Here is an 18,013-nt window from a genome sequence, read left to right on the forward strand (position 1 = left end):
CAAGCCACTCACCATTCTGAAATACTGTATATCACTTCAAGACTGAAATAGTGTTACAATCTCCTTGGGGACTAATAACTTGTTTAAAAAAAATTGCTAATTAAATGAATGACATGACAAGGTTTGACATTTTAAGATGTTTACTGTAACCAACAGATTGAAACGTTTATTGCCTAAACACTAGATTTGTAGACAATTTACACATTGTGCTACAGAATGGCAAGATGTTAGGAAGCATTCCTATACACAAAGGTGGTAAGTCGTTGGAACTCTCTTCCTCTAACAGTGAATGCTGGATCTGGTGCTAATTTTAAATCTGAGGTAAATAATTTTTCGTTTAAAAAGGTAGTAAGGGATTTGGGCCAAGGGCAGGTATATGGAGTTAGACCACAAATCGGGGTGATCTAATTGAATGGTGAAACAGGCTTGAAGGGCTGAATGGCCTACTCCTGTTCCCATGATTGAAATGAAAATTGGAATGGACTTGAGAGGCTAAATAGTGTATGATTGATACTATCTTCACTCACTTATTGCCACTGTGACATTATCAAATTGATTTTGTCCTTGGCAGATTCTGGCACACACCTTCATTATTTGCACAATAGGATTTTACAAAATATTTCCTTTTAATGCAGCATCTAGTTGAAAAAATGTGCATTTTGTGTACTGTGCTGTAATTATGTTCCATTACTCCCAGAACTGCTAAAATATTGAGACAAGATAAATACACTAATATCTGCAAACAGTGGACAAATTCCACCTGGTTCACTCTCCAGTAATGTGCCCACCAAAAATTAGCAACCTTAAACCTTTGAATGTACCCTGTTGGTCATCAGTTTACAAAATGAGTAGTTTACTATCATATGTTCCTTGGGAGACCTTCAGATTTATTGATTATTAATCAAATAACAACTTTCTGACCTCTCGTCCTAAATTTGCCTTTTACCCCACAATTTGAAGTTGAGTCCAGATGTCTTAATCTTGCACTTCATTCAGAGTAATTATTGTCTCAACTGGCTTGTACATCTTTACACCATCAACTATCCCATCTCAAAAGCTGGAAAAGTAGAATTCATTTGGATCTACAACTCGACATGGAGTCTAATCTGAATGCTGTAGAGTTTGCCTATGACTGCCTCTGAAGTGTATTCTGCTGTCCAGGCCTGGTCAAGCATTTTGTGAGGCTTATTGATTGCTGGATGGATATATTGAGCCTTATGCCTAGTCTCTATGTGTCTTTCTCAGCTTCTTCCTTAGCTTGGTTTGAGTATAAGCTTTGATGAGGTGGCAATGGCCTCGTGGTATTATTGCTAAACTGTCAAATCAGAGACACAAGTAATGTTCTGGGAACCTGGATTTGAATCTTGCCAAATGGCAAAATTTGAATTCAACACATTTTTTATTTTATTCATTCACGGGACGAGAACATCGCTGGCTTGGCAAGCATTTATTTCCCTTTCCTAATTGTCCAGAAAGCAGTTAAGAATGGTGCTGTGGCTCTGGAGTCCAAGGTCAGACCAGGTAAGAATCATAGAATCCCTACAGTGCGGAAACAGGCCATTCAGCCCAACAAGTCTACATCAAGCCTCCGAAGAGTAACCCACCCAGACCCATTCCCCTACATTTACCCCTCACTAATGCACATGACCTACACATCCCTGAACGCTATGGGTAATTTAGCAGGGCCAACATAACCTGCACATCTTTGGACTGGGAAGTAACCCACACAGACATGGGGCAAATGTGCAAACTCCACACAGTGTGTCGCCCGAGACGGGAATCGAACCGGGGTGCCTGGCGCTGTGAGGCAGTACTGCTACCCACTGAGCCAAGATTCCATCTCTTTAGGACATAAGTAAATCAGATGGGTTTTCTAACAATCAACTCTAGAAACATGGTCATTATGGAACCCTAATGCCAGATTTTTATTAAATTCAAATTCCTTAGACTGTGACCCCCTAGTTCTAGATTCCCCCTGCCTTGAGGAATCCTCTTGCCTCTATGCTGTCGAGTCCTGTTAGAATTTTATAGGTTTTTATAGATTGCCCATCATTCTTCTGAAGTCTAGTGAATATAATCCTAATCGATTCAATCTCTCCTCACGAGTCAGTGCTGCCATCCCAGGACTGAGTCTAGTAAACCTTTGCTGCACTCCCTAGAACAAAAACATCCTTCCTCAAATAAAGAAACCAAAACTGCACACTATATTCCAGGTTTGTTTTCACAATGTCCTAAATAATTGCAACAAGAGACCTTTGCTCCTGTACTTACATCCTGTCACTATGAAGACCATTGTACTGTTTGCCTGCCACACCTGCGTGCTTGTCTTCAGTGACTGGTGTCCAGGGACACCCAAGTCTCATGTTCATTTTCCTTTCTCAATTTATATTCACATATTAATTTGCCTTCTGTTTTTGCTATCAAAGTAGATAGTCTCATATATATCCACATATTATGCCACATCTGCTATGCATTTGCCCATTCAGTCAGCTAGCCCAAATCACACTCAAGCTTCACTGCATCCTCCTCACAGCTCACTATCCCACCCATTCACCTTTGTGTATCTGCAAATAGAGTCATAGAGATGTACAGCACAGAAATAGACCCTTCGGTCCAACTCGTCCATGACGGCCAGATATCTCAACCTAATCTAGTCCCACCTGCCAGCACCTGGCCCATATCCCTCCAAACCCTTCCTATTCATATACCCCTCCAAGATGCCTTTTTAAATGTTGCACTTGTACTAGGCTCCACACATCCTCTGGCAGCTCACTCCCTACACATACCACCCTCTGCATGAAAAAGCCGCCCCTTAGGTCTCTGTTATATTTTTCCCCTATCATCCTAAACCTATTTCCTCTAGTTCTGGACTACCCCAGCGCAGGAAAAAGACTTTGTCGATTCATCTTTATCATGCCCCTTATGGTTTTATAAAGCTCTATAAGGTCACCCTCAATCTCCAATGCTCCAGAGAAAACAGCCCCAGCCTAGTCAACCTCTCCCTGTAGCTCAGATCCTCCAACCCTGGCAACATCCTTGTAAATCTTTACTGAACCCTTTCAAGTTTCACAACGTTCTTCTGGAGACCAGAATTGCACGCAATATTCCAACAGTGGCCGAACCAATGTCCTGTAGAGCTGCAACATGACCTCCCAACTCTTGCGCTCAGTACTGACCTATAAAGGAAAGCATACCAAACACCTTCTTCACTATCCAATCTACCTGCGATTCTACTTTCAAGGAACTATGGACCTGCACTCCAAGGTCTCTTTGTTCAGCAATACTCCCTTGGACCTTACCATTAAGTGTATAAGTCCTGCTAAGATTTGCTTTCCCAAAATTGCAGCACCTCACATTTAACTGATTTAAACTCCATCTACCACTCCCCAACCCATTGGCCCATCTGATTAAGATCCTGTTGCAATCTGAGGTAACCTTCTTTGCTGTCCACTGCACCACCAATTTTGATGTCATCTGTAAACTTACTAACTGTACCTCTTATGCTCACATCCAAATCATTTATGTAAATGACAAAAAATAGAGGACCCAGCACTGATCCTTGTGGCACTCCACTGGTCACAGGCCTCCAGTCTGAAAAAAAACGCTCCATCATCACCCTCTGTCTTCTACCTTTGAGCCAGTTGTGTATCTAAATGGCTAGTTCTCCCTGTATTCCATGAGATCTAACCTTGTGAACCTTGTCGATTACCTTACTGAAGTCTGGGTTAGAGTGGTGCTGGAAAAGCGCAGCAGTTCAACCAGCATCCGAGGAGCAGGAAAATCTGCCTTACTGAAGTCCAATAGATTACATGTACCGCATTGCACTCATCAATCCTCTTTGGTTGTTGTGGTATTACACTTATTTCCCTCATTTAAATCATTAACAATAGCTGGGTCCTAACACTGATCCCTGCAGTACCCAACTAGTCATTGACTGCTATTCAGACAAAGACCCTTTTATTCTTACTCTTTATTTTCTGTCTGTCAATCAGTTTGTTATCTATGTCAAAACATGTTAATCATTTTACATGTTAATCTCTTATGTAGAACTTTGTCAAAGGCCTTCTGAATGTTCAGATAGACTAGCTCTACTGGCTCCCCCAAACAGCTCTGCAAGCTACACCCTTGAAGTTGAGTTGTCAAATATGTTTTATTTTTTGTAAATCCATGATGACTCTGTCCGACCCTGCCACTGTTTTCCAAATGCTCAGCTATTTATTCTTTTATAATAGATTCTAACATTTTCCTCACTACTGATGTCGGGTTGGTTGCTGTGTAATTCCTGGTTTTCTCTCGATTTCTTTCATAAATAGAGGTGTTACATTAGCTGCCCTCCAATCTGTAGGAACTGTTCAAGGGTCGACAGAATCTTGGAAGAAGACTGCCACTACAATCGTTATTTCAGAGGGCAATTCCTTAAGGTCTCTGGGATATAAGTTATCAGAGCCTGAGGATTTAGTTGCCTTAGATCCTATCAATTTCCTCAACATCATTTTCCTACAAAAATGGATTTCCATCAGTTCCTCCCTGTCACTAAACCCTGTGTCCCGCAACATTGCTGGTATGTGATTTGTATCCTACTTTGTGAACACAAAATCAGCAAAGGTATTTCGTTGGTCAGCCATCTCTTTGTTCCCCATTATAAATTCCCCTGTTTCTGACTGCAAGGGACCTATAATAGTCTTCACCAAGTATTATAATTCCTCCGTTATGAGAGCCACAACAGACTGTTTATTGCCACTCCCTGCTGCCTTGTCATCTGATGGAAAACTGGTGGAATTCAAGTGGTGAAAAAAATGTATATTCAAGAGCCTCAAAGTTGCAGGAACTGAATTCTTGACTTTCTGAATGAGAGTTGAGCATTCTTTCCTTTAAAATTTGATGTCATCTTTTAGACTTTTTTTATCGAATTATTTTATAACTTGTATACTGTAGAAAAAACAGGAAAAGTGCCATTAACCCTGGAGCTCATTTTAGAAAGAGCAATAAAAAAAGGTAATGTGGTTCAAGTTTGATTTCTTTTTTGCCAACTGTATAGAGCTATCTGGCCTATTTGTTTCTGTGAACTTCTGAATCAGTCCTAAACTTATATGGACAATGTAGTTGGGACACAGGGGCATAGCTTCTTAGGGGACTTTTCTTGTGAGTGAGTTAGTTCTCCTGTTTGATATCTGACTGTTTTCCAGCTACACTGGGTGTGATTACAAGGGCGGCGCCATTTTCTTCTAGCCGATCGTTACCACAACAACAGAATACTGTATATTTTCATCTAGCACACAATATTTGGCTAATCAACACATTATCCAAATATCACGACTCGACAGGAAACTCCTGGATACCTGAACCAGCACATAATCTCAAGCCACCCGAGCAGAAAGATCAGCTTTCTAAAATAGTTGCAATACATTTGGGTATTCAAATTACACATCCAAACTTGTTAAACTAAACATGCAACAGCCGTTACAGCAAATGAACTAATTATAACAGCAAGGTACCAAATAAAATTGCTTGTTTATGTGCAGAAGCATCTGTGACCTTTGCTTTAGTACATAATACCATAAATCTTTCACCATATTAACAATTTATGAGGAACTAAACGTGGGTTACTATCATAAACTGAACAATCTAACTATTCTTCATTTATGCTTCATGTAACTGAACAAATATAATACTTAGGATTTAGATGTATAGAATAATAGTCGCATTTTTCCATCAAACCCGCAAATGTTTGTAATATAATTTTACAAGTGACTTGGCGTACGACGTTGCATTATTTAGAAATGTTTTTTTTCAGCAGTTGCTGACTCTACAGCAATCCTTATATTGATGTTGTCCTCTGACACATGTTTCTTTGTTTCCCAGCCAGCCCTTCACGTCACAATATAGCAGACTGGCGAATGCAAAGTATTGCTCGAGACTCTGATGACAGCTCTGATGATGAATTCTTTGATGCACAAGGTACTAAATAATTAGTTCTTAGGAAAATGACTGAAGCCTTGCTAACATTACTGTGCAGCGATGGGAATGGGTGCAGGTAACCCAGTTACCAGTATAAATCTTCATTAATATTGGCGCCAAGGTCAGAGTTGCAGTATCTTCCTTCTGGATTTTGGATATGCTTGTATATATTTGTTACTGACAAGTTTGTATTACCTCAGCATTTGGTTGATGTTTCAGCATTTATAGGAGTGGCTAATAGTGGCTAATCTGTTTGTAATTTCTGTATAATAAATTCTGCAAAGGAGTTCCACATAATATTGGATTACCTAAATACTAGTGACTCTGCCTCTACCATTCATTCATTGCTAATATTGAACCAATGTTGTTTTATAGTAAAGAATACAAATGGGAGTCTAGAGATTGGTTGTTGACTTGACTTCTCTATCACATGTTCAGTGTGGTCACACAATTCTCATCATTTCATGTATAGGTAATACCTATTTTGTGTTAACTTAAGTAGAAAGGACTTGGTTTTAAATACGAGCTGCTTGTTGTTAAACCCAGGCTACATCAGCACATCCGGGAGATTGGTCAGTTTACCTGAGTGGCTTTGGAATACTTTAATATTTCTTAGGTTGTTTTTAAGTATAACAAATTGAAAATGCAATCAGTGAGGTTCTGTATTCAGTACAATTTAATATTTTACCTAATTGCTTAATTGTAAACCAAGATAAACTTTTTTAAATTACATACACCATCCTTTATTTTTATAGCTATTCTCCCACCCAATAATTATATTGATAGACCTGTTGAAATTCAGAGAATATTGTACAACAAATATGGATTTATAACTTCTGGATTAATCAAATAATTTCAAGAAAGCATTTGACAAAGTCCCACATCAAAAGCTGGATGGCAAAACTGAGTATCATGTACTATGAGGGTCATTGTCAGTTAGAATTAGAAAATATTAGCTTTCCCTTTATTTGTTTGTGGGATATGGGTGTCACTGGCTTTGCCAGTGTTTATTATTGAGTTGTCTTGGAGAAGATGGTGGTGAGCCTCTGCTTGGATCTTTGCAGTCCTGGTTGTATCAGACACCCCATGCTATTACGGAAGGAGTTCCAGGATTTTCACCCAGCAGAAATGATAATAGTATTCCAAGTCAGGTGTATGAAGAGAACTTGGAGGCAGTGAGGGCTGCAGATGCTGGAGATCAGAGTCGACGGTGTGGTGCTGGAAAAGCACAGCAGGTCAGGCAGCACCTGAGGAGCAGGAGAATCAACATTTTGGGCCGCAGCCCTTCATCAGGAATGAGGCTGGGAGCCTCAGCGGTGGAGAGATAAATGAGACAGGGGGGTGGGGGGAAGGTAGCTGAGAGTGCGATAGGGGATGGAGATGGGAGTAAAGGTGATAGGTCAGAGAGGAGGGTGGAGCATATAGGCGGGAAGGAAGGTTAACGGGTGGGACAGGTAGTGAGGGCGGTGTTGAGAACTGGGGTACGGTGGGGGGAGGGGAAATGAGGAAACTGGTGAAGTCCATATTGATGCCCTGGGGTTGGAGGGTCCTGAGGTGGAAGGTTAGGCATTCTTTCTAGAGGCATCAGATGGTAAGGGAGTGCTGATGGAGGAGGCCCAGGACCTGCATATCCTCGGCAGAATGGGAGGGGCAGTTGAAATGTTCAGCCACAGGGTGGTGGGCTTGTTGGTGCGGGTGTCCCTGAGATGTTCTCTAAAGCGCTCTGCGAGAAGGCGTCCAGTCTCCCCAACGCAGAGGAGACTGCATCGGGAGCAACGGATACAATTAATGACGTATGGAATTGCAGGTGAAACTTTGATGGATGTGGAAGGCTCCTTTGGAGCCTTGGACGGAGGTGAGGGGGTGGGGGGAGGTGTGGGCGCAGGTTTTACAATTCCTGCAGTGGTGTGGGAAGGTGCCAGGAGGGGAGGGTGGGTTATTAGGGGGTGTGGACCTACCCAGGTAGTCATGGAGGGAACGGTCTTTGCAGAAAGCGAGTAGGGATGGGGAGGGAAATATATCCCTGGTGGTGGAAATGTCGGTGAATGATGCGATTTATGCAGAGGTTGATGGGGTGGAAGGTGAGGACCAACGGGAGCAGCGGGAGACAGAGTTGTGGCATGCCCTCATTCCGTTGTCTTTCCCTTAGGCATCTGTTGATGAAATTGCGGGGGTATCCGTTTTTTGGCGAATACATTGTATAGACACTGTTCAAAAGGGCCACATCACACTGCAGTACACCAGAACTGCAAAAAGAGGAAGAAGAACACCTATACAACGCATTTGCCAAAAACGGATACCCACGCAATTTCTTCGGAATGAGGACATGCCACAACCCAAAGGACTAGCCACACTACCATACATCAGGAACATTTTCGAACTGGCAGTCAGACTACTGTGACCACTAGGACTCATAACAGCACACAAACCAACAGCCACTCTCAGTCAACAACTCACCAGAACGAAGGACCCGATACCCAGCATGAGCAAAACCAATGTAGTGTACAAAATCCCATGCAAGGACAGCACAAAACACTACATAGGACAAACAGGAAGACAGCTAATGATCCTCATCCATGAATGACATGACCAGCTATCCTTAGTAGCCACACACACAGATAACAAGCAACATGAGTTCGACTGGGACAACACTACTATTATAGGACAAGCCAAACAGAGAACAGCCAGGGAATTCCTAGAGGCATGGTATTCATCCACAGATTCAATCAATAAGCACATCAACCTGGACCCAATATACCAGCCACTGCAGCGGACAGCTGGAACTGACAACCGGAAGCAGCAGATACAAATCACTATAAATGCCGGAGGAAACATCATAGAAGTGCTTCGCAGGAGGCTCCCAAGCACTGAGGATGTCACTTTGACAGGGGACGAAATGTCTGCAACAGAAATTCCCAGCTTGGCGAACAGAACCACAACAATGAGCACCCGAGCTACAAATCTTCTCACAAAAATTGAACATCTTTTATTCTTATATAAGAAGCAAGCGGGTAACAGAGAAAAGATTGGTCCACGAAAGAATAATGAAGGAAAGCTGTGTTTCGAACCTGAGAAAATGACTGAGATTCTGAATGATTACTTTGCATCAGTGTTCACTGAGGAGAGGGACATGAAGAATGTTGAGATTAGAGATAGACGTTCGATTACTCTGGATCAAGTTGGCATAAGATGTGTTGGGTAGACTAGAGGTTATTAAGGTGGAAAAATCCCCAGGACCAGATGGGATCTATCCCAGGTTCTTGAGGGAGGCGAGAGAGGAAATAGCTGGGGCCCTGACAGATATCTTTGTGGCATCCTCAAACACAGGTGAGGTGCCGGAGGACCGGAGGGTTGCTCATGTTGTCCCCCTGTACATGAATGGTAGTAGGGATATTCTGGGTAACCACAGACTAGTGAGCCTGATGTCAGTGGTGGGAAAGTTGCTGGAGAAGGTACTGAGGGATCAAGTCTGTCTATATTTGGAAAAGAATGGGCTTATCAGTGATAGGCAACATGGTTTTGTGCGGGGGGGATCGTCCCTCACCAACTTAGAGTTCTTTGAGGAAGTAACCAGTTTGATAGATGAAGGAAGGGCTGTAGATGTCATATAAATGGACTTTAGTAAGGCATTTGATAAGGTTCCCCGTGGTAAACTAATGGAGAAAGTGAAGTCACATGGTGTGCAGGGTGTTCTAGCTAGGTGGATAAAGAACTGATTGAGAACAGGAGACAGAGAGTAGTAGTTGAAGGAAGTTTCTCGAAATGGAGAAAGGTGCCCAGTGGTGTTCCACAGGGATCAGTGCTGGGGCCACTGTTGTTTGTGATGTACATATGTGATCTGGAAGAGGGCACTGTTGATATGATCAGTAAGTTTGCAAATGACACGAAGATTGGTGGAGTAGCTGAAAGCATAGGGGACTGTCAGAGAATACAGGCAGATATAGATAGACTGGAGAGTTGGGTGGAGAAGTTGCAGATGGAGTTCAATCCAGGCAAATTTGAGGTGATGCATTTTGGGAAGTCTAATTCTGGAGCAAATTATACAATAAACAGAAGAGCCTTGGGAAAAGTTGATGGGCAGAGAGATCTGGGAGTTCAGGTCCATTGTACCCTGAATGTTGCTGCACAGGTGGATATAGTGGTCAAGAAGGCATATAGTATGCTTGCCTCATTGGACGGGGTATTGAGTATAAGAGCTGGCAGGTCATGTTAAAGTTGTACATGACGTTAGTTCAGCTGCATTTAGAATACTGTGTACAGTTCTGGTCGCCACATTACCAAAAGGATGTGGACGCTTTGGAGAGGGTGCAGAGAAGGTTTACGAGGCTGTTGCCTGGTATGGAAGGTCCTAGCTATGAAGAGAGGTTGAGTAGGTTAGGATTTTTTTCATTAGAAAAAAGGAAATTGAGGGGGGACCTGATTGAGGTTCACAAAATCATGGAGGGTATAGACAGGGTGGAGAGATAAGCTCTTTGCCAAGGTGAAGGATTCAATAACGAGAGGTCATGCTTTCAAGGTGATGTGTGAAAAGTTTAAGGGGGATACATGCGGCAAGTACTTTACACGGAAGGTAGTAGGCATCTGGAACGCGTTGCTAGCAGAGGTGGTAGAGGCAGGCATGGTAGATTCATTTAAGATGCATCTGGACAGATGCATGAATGGATGGGGAGCACAGGGAAACAGATGCTTAGGAATTGGGTGACAGGTTTAGAAGGTGGATTTGGATTGGTTCTGGCTTGGAGGGCTGTAAAGTTTCTTTTGTTCTTTGAACAAGGGGGTTCTGTTCTTGTTGCAGTTGGAGGGGTGGGGTTCGAGGGCGGAGGTGCAGGACGTGGATGAGATGCATCGGAGGGCATCTTCATCCACGTGGGAGGGGAAATTTCGGACCTCTGGTGTGTTCCGTGGTGGAACTGATCCTCTTGGGAGCAGATGCTGTGGAGGAATTGAGAACATGTAACAGCATTTTAGCAGGAGGTAGGGTGGGAGGAGGCATAATTCAGGGAGGTGTGGGAGTCGGTAAGTTTGTAAAAAAAATACCAGTGTTGAGTCGGTCCTCGTGGATGGAGATGGAGAAGTCTAGGAAGGGGAAGGAGGTGCCAGAGATGGTCCAGGTGAATTTAAGGTTGGAATGGAATGTGTTGGTGAAGTTGATGAACTGTTTGACCTCCTTGTGGGAGCATGAGGTAGTGCCGATGCAGTCCTCAATGTAGCGGAGGAAGAGGTGGGGAGTGAACATAGAACATAGAACAATACAGCACAGAACAGGCCCTTCGGCCCACGATGTTGTGCCGAACATCTATCCTAGATTAAGCACCCATCCATGTACCTGTCCAATTGCCGCTTAAAGGTCGCCAATGATTCTGACTCTACCACTCCCATGGGCAGCGCATTTCATGCCCCCACCACTCTCTGGGTAAAGAACCTACCCCTGACATCTCCCCTATACTTTCCACCCTTCACCTTAAATTTATGTCCCCTTGTAACACTCTGTTGTACCTGGGGAAAAAGTTTCTGACTGTCTACTCTATTTATTCCTCTGATCATCTTATAAACCTCTATCAAGTCACCCCTCATCCTTCGCCGTTCCAATGAGAAAAGGCCGAGAACTCTCAACCTATCCTTGTACGACCTATTCTCCATTCCAGGCAACATCCTGGTAAATCTTCTCTGCACCCTCTCCAAAGCTTCCACATCTTTCCTAAAGTGAGGCGACCAGAACTGCACACAGTACTCCAAATGTGGCCTAACCAAAGTCCTGTACAGCTGCAACATCACTTCACGACTCTTGAATTCAATCCCTCTGCTAATGAACGCTAATACACCATAGGCCGCCTTACAAGCTCTATCCACCTGAGTGGCAACTTTCAAAGATCTATGTACATAGACCCCAAGATCCCTCTGTTCCTCCACTTGACTAAGAACCCTACCGTTAACCCTGTATTCCGCATTCCACATTCTTATTTGTTCTTCCAAAATGGACAACCTCACACTTGGCAGGGTTGAACTCCATCTGCAACTCCTCAGCCCAGCTCTGCATCATATCTAAGTCCCTTTGCAGGCGACAACAGCCCTCCTCACTCTCCACAACTCCACCAATCTTCGTATCATCTGCAAATTTACTGACCCACCCTTCGACTCCCTCATCCAAGTCATTAATAAAAATTACAAACAGCAGAGGACCCAGAACTGATCCCTGCAGAATTCCACTTGTAACTGGGCTCCAGGCTGAATATTTACCATCTACCACCACTCTCTGACTTCGACTGGTTAGCCAGTTTTCTATCCAATTGGCCAAATTTCCCTCTATCCCATGCCTCCTGACTTTCCGCATAAGCCTACCATGGGGAACCTTATCAAATGCCTGACTAAAATCCATGTACACTACATCCACTGCTCTACCCTTATCCACATGCTTGGTCACCTCCTCAAAGAATTCAATAAGACTTGTAAGGCAAGACCTACCCTTCACAAATCCGCTGCAAATGTGTTGCTGGTCAAAGCACAGCAGGCCAGGCAGCATCTCAGGAATAGAGAATTCGACGTTTCGAGCATAAATCCGTGCTGGCTGTCCCTAATCAAGCAGTGTCTTTCCAGATACTCATAAATCCTATCCCTCAGTACCCTTTCCATTACTTTGCCTACCACAGAAGTAAGACTAACTGGCCTGTAATTCCCGGGGTTATCCCTATTCCCTTTTTTGAACAGGGGCACAACATTTGCTACTCTCCAGTTCCCTGGTACCACCTCCGTTGACAGTGAAGACGAAAAGATCATTGCCAACGGTACTGCAATTTCCTCTCTTGCTTCCCACATAATCCTAGGATATATCCCGTCAGGCTCGGGGGACTTGTCTATCCTCAAGTTGCTCAAAATGTCCAACACATCTTCCTTCCTAACAAGTATCTCTTCTAGCTTACCAGTCCGTATCACACTCTCCTCTTCAACAATACGGTCCCTCTCGTTCGTAAATACTGAAGAAAAGTACTCATTCAAGACCTCTCCTATCTCTTCCGACTCAATACACAATCTCCCACTACTGTCCTTGATCGGACCTACCCTTGTTCTCGTCATTCTCATGTTTCTCACATACGCATAAAATGCCTTGGGGTTATACTTGATCCTATCCGCCAAGGATTTTTCATGCCCTCTCTTAGCTCTCCTAATCCCTTTCTGAGGGTCCCTTCTGGCTATCCTGTATCCCTCCACTGCCCTGTCCGAACCCTGTTTCCTCAACCTTATGTAAGCCACCTCCTTCCTCTTTACTAGACATTCAACCTCCCTCGTCAACCAAGGCTCCCTCACACGACCATTTCTTTCCTGCCTGATAGGTACATACATATCAAGGACACGTCGTATCTGCTCCTTGAAAAAGTTCCACATTTCCACCACATCCTTCCCTGACAGCCTATGCTCCCAACTTATGCTCCTCAAATCCTGTTTTACAGCATCGTATTTACCCTTCCCCCAATTGTAAAATCTACCCTGTTGTGCGCACCTGTCTCTCTCCATAACCAAGGTGAAAGTCACAGAATTGTGGTCACCATCACCAAAATGTTCACCCACTAACAAGCCCATCACTTGTCCCGGTTTGTTACCAAGTACCAAATCCAATATGGCCTCCCCTCTGGTCAGACAATCTACATACTGAGTTAGAAAAGCTTCCTGGACACACTGCACAAACACCGCCCCATCCAATCTACTTGATCTAAAGAGCTTCCAATCAATATTTGGGAAGTTGAAGTCGCCCATGACTACGACCCTGTGACTTCTGCACCTTTCCAAAATCTGTTTCCCAATCTGTTTCTCCACATCTCTGCTGCTATTGGGGGGCCTATAGTAAACACCCAACAAGGTGACTGCTCCTTTCCTATTTATGACTTCAGCCCATACTACCTCCAAAGGCAGAACTCTGGAAGATGGTCTGCTCTACGTAGCTGACAAACAGACAAGCGTAGCTGGGGCTTATGCGGGGGCCCATGGCTACCCCTTTCATCTGGAGGAAATGGGAGGATTGGAAGGAGAAATTGTTGAGGGTGAGGACCAATTTAGCCAAACGAATAAGTGTGTCAGTGGAAGGGTCGTGGTGGGGACGTCGGGAGAGGAAGAAACTGAGGGCTTGGAGGCCCTGGTCATGGCGGACAGAGGTGTAGAGGGACTGGATATCCATGGTGAAGATGAGGCGTTGGTAGCTGGGGAAACTGAAGTCTTGGAGGAGGTGCAGGGGCATGGGTGGTGTCCCTAACGAATGTAGGGAGTTCCTGGAACAGGGGGGATAGGACAGTATCGAGGTAGGTGGAGATAAGTTCGGTGAGGCAGGAGCAGGCTGAGACAATGGGTCAACTGGGGTAGTCAGGCTTGTGGATCTCTACCCCCACCTCCATCCACCTATCGCGCTCTCAGCTACCTTCTCCTTACCCCCACCCCCCTCCCATTTATCTCTCCACCCCCGAGGCTTCCAGCTTCACTCCTGAAGAAGGGCTCCGGCCCAAAAAGTTGATTTTCCTGCTGCTGGGATATTGCCTGACCTGCTGTGCTTTTCCAGTAACACACTCTCAACTTAGAAGAGAACTTGCAAATGATGGTGTTCTTGGACATTGTAAATGGTGGACAGGCTTCGGAAAGTCAACCAGTGTGTTACTTGCTACAGAATTCCTCGAATCTGACCTGCTCTTGTAGTTGAAGTATTTATGTGGTTGGTCCCATTCAATTTCTGCTCAGTGGTAACTTCCAGAATGATTTTAGTGGGGAGTTCAGTGATGATAATGCCAGCAGGTTTGGCAGGGTCTGTGCAGAGAAGGCAGAATTAACATTTCGGGTCCAGTAACACTTCTTCACTGAATTGTAGCTGGGAAAAGGTTCGAGTGAAGCTTCTCTGTGCTGTTTCTAGCGCAATCATGTATTTTTTCAAATAAGGACACCAAAACTGGACACAGTTTCTCCAGGAATGATTTTAGCAAGGCTTGGTATGGTTGCAGTAAAACTTCACCACTTTTATATTCTTTTCTCCTTGCAATTAATGCTTTCCATTTGCTTTCCTAAGCGCTTGCTATAGCAAGATCCTTTTTTTTGTGATTCATAGAACAAGGTGTGCAGTTCCCACTCTACCCAAGTTCTGTAATCTCTTCACATTTAATTGGTAGACTGTTTCTCTATTCCTCCTGCTACAGTGAACAAGTTCACATTGTCCCACATTATGAACCAATCTATATTCAAGTAAGTCATTCGATAGTACAGAACTTGAGTATTGCTGAAAATAGACTCTTTTGTACAAAGCTTTTCATCTTTCACAAGAATGCTAGTATTCACAAGAATACCAGTGCAAAGGGAGACATTATTCATATTGTATGAGAAGAATACCAGAGACCAAACTCCTCATTGCATCTTTCCTTCTCACTGGGAAAAGTGCTTGCCTGAATGATTAAATATAAAAGCATGCCTGTCAACTGTCCTACCATTTAAACTGGTTACCAAGTTCACTTTCGCTAGCTCTGCCTTTATACCCTTATCCTGAATTTACTAAGAGACAAACCTCCACTGACATAATTTGAAACTGCCATGTGCAGGGAGTTTGCTGAGATTTGCTGTCTGTGACCTGCAATGAACCCAAGCAAGGGTGATGTATTTCCAGGGTTGCTGTGTCGTACTCTGAGCTCATTGGTTGTGCTGACCATCTTGTGCTTGTTGTGTCAGTTGAGCTCAGCAATGATGCCAATGTCCTCTTCCTCTTTCTGAAGTCTGCAGCAGACACAAATTCTTCCTTTTGATGTTTTGGAGCTGATTATGGGGCTTGGCAGACTTTGCAGTATTAACTTCCTGAACTCTTGAGCTTGATTAGTTCCTGTAATTTACTCACATTGGCCAAGACTGCTTCTGCTGTTGAACATAGGAATTTTACAATGGGGTGAGAATGGTGAATGGAATGCTAATTTATAAAAAGGGATGTAGAGTCGTCAGGAACACTCAGCTCAGCATCGTTGTTAACTGATTGAGGAGTGTGGCATTGTGTAACAGATGGAAAGGGCTAAAGGATCTGGTGTTCATTTCACGTAACAGTTAATGATTTTTGATCTAGTTTTCTGTTGCATTCAGACTTCCAAAATAATTCACACTTTGTCCTCATGTTTTCTTTTTCATCTATGCAGAAGACTTTTCAGACAATGAGGAGATCTTCCCTCAAGAAATCACAAAATGGAATTCAAATGATCTTATTGATAAAATTGGAGGGAGTTGTGAACCTGAGGAGAGCAAAAGTAAGCTGTGTTTGTTCACACAGTTATTTGAAAGCTTTAAAGAATTTTCTTTATTTCAGTTCAGTGATGTTTGAATTATAAAGTCATTGGCAATATTCCCTACCCCTGCTCTCTCCCCTTAGCATTAATTTCTCCTCTTCAAATATTTATTTAATTCCTTCTGAATGTTCCTATTGAATTTATTTCTCTTGATCACTCAGGAAATGCCAGATTATATTCCAGATCATAACATTTCATTGTGTTTACAAAGGAATTATCCTAATTCCTCTCACCATCCTCTCGCCAAGATATTTTGACAGATTTAAAATAAGTATCAAAAAATGTTGGTGAGAGGAATTAGGCCTATTTGTACTTCACTTTCTTCATTTGTGAACAGTCTCTCCATACTTAGGCTTTCAAAGCCTTTGAACAATTTTATGTAAGGTCGTAGCCGATCAGAACTTAACTCCATGTTCCTCCCTGTCCCCATAAGCTGTTAATCAAAAGTTTGTCTAATTCAACATTGAATATATTCAGTGTCCAACCTCTGCTGCTCTCTGCCGAAGAAAACTCCACAGACTAACAACTCTGAGGAAATAAACTTATCCATATCTGAGTCTTAAATGGGAGATCCCTTCTTTTAAACTATGCCCCTGGTTCTAGATTCCACCACATGAGGAGACGTCGCTCACAATTTACTCTATTAAATTACTTTAGAATTTTATTTGTTTTAATAAGATCATCTCTCATTCATTTATTCCAATGAATATGGGCCTAATGTGGTCAATCTTTCCTTATCAGACAACACTGACATCCCAGGAATCAGCCTCGCGAAGACACATTTCAGAGATGGACTCGTAAACTACTGTGATTAAAAAGTTCACCTCATCTGATATAAATGGACAGCCACTTATTTTTGAACCATGACCACTAGTTCTGAATTTGCATAACAGGAAACATCCATTTCACATCTACCCTGTCAAGACTCCTCAGGAAAACAGAGTCGTTTTTATGGTTTAATAAAGTTGCCTCTTAGTCTACTAAATTCCAAAGGACACAAGCCAACCTTTCCTCAAAGGACAACCCACCTGTTACAGGTGGAGTTTTCCCAAATTTCTACGAACTGCTTCCAACACACTTGCATCCTTCCTTTGATAAGGTGACCAGGTCTGTACACTGTACTCCAAATGTGGTCTCTCTTGTGCCCTGGATATCTGAAGCATAAACTCCATACATCTTTCCTATCTACTGTCTTGATTTTTTGTGTTTTGTGCACTAGGTCTCTCTGTATCTCAGATTCTGCAATCTCTCACCATTTAGATAATGTGCTTTTCGATTTGTTTGAAAAATGTGGGCAATTTCACATTTAAAATCTGATTGAAGATTTGTAGCTCGGGTATCCGTTGTTGTGGTTCTGCTCGCCGAGCTGGAAGTTTTTGCTGCAAACGTTTCGTTCCCTGGCTAGGGAACATCATCAATGCTGTTGGAGCCTCGTGTGAAGCGCTGCTTTGATGTTTCTTCCGGTATTTATATTGGTTTGTTCTTGCCGCTTCCGGGTGTCAGTTTCAGCTGCAGTGATTTGTATGTGGGGTCCAGGTCGATGTGTCTGTTGATGGATGTTCTTGCCGTTTCCGGGTGTCAGTTTCAGCTGTAGTGGTTTGTATATGGTGTCCAGGTCAATGTGTCTGTTGATGGAGTTTGGGGATGAATGCCATGCTTCTAGGAATTCTCTGGCTGTTCTACCACTATCACCACTATCATAGGACAAGCCAGACAGAGAACAGCCAGAGAATTCCTAGAAGCATGGCATTCATCCCCAAACTCCA

General features: G+C 43.2%; 1 protein-coding gene across 9 annotated transcripts in view; it reads left to right on the plus strand.

Annotated features, from left to right (window-relative positions):
- Window positions 1-18,013, plus strand: part of LOC132827008 (membrane-associated phosphatidylinositol transfer protein 2) — a 538,978-nt gene that overhangs the window by 408,991 nt on the left and 111,974 nt on the right. For all 9 annotated transcript variants that reach the window (XM_060843350.1, XM_060843356.1, XM_060843357.1 and 6 more), the window contains 2 exons: window positions 5,863-5,958; window positions 16,101-16,208. In XM_060843350.1, coding sequence (XP_060699333.1) covers window positions 5,863-5,958; window positions 16,101-16,208 — 204 coding nt within the window. The remainder of the gene's footprint in view (window positions 1-5,862; window positions 5,959-16,100; window positions 16,209-18,013) is intronic.

Source organism: Hemiscyllium ocellatum, chromosome 24 (genome assembly GCF_020745735.1).
Source record: "Hemiscyllium ocellatum isolate sHemOce1 chromosome 24, sHemOce1.pat.X.cur, whole genome shotgun sequence".
NCBI lineage: Eukaryota > Metazoa > Chordata > Chondrichthyes > Orectolobiformes > Hemiscylliidae > Hemiscyllium > Hemiscyllium ocellatum.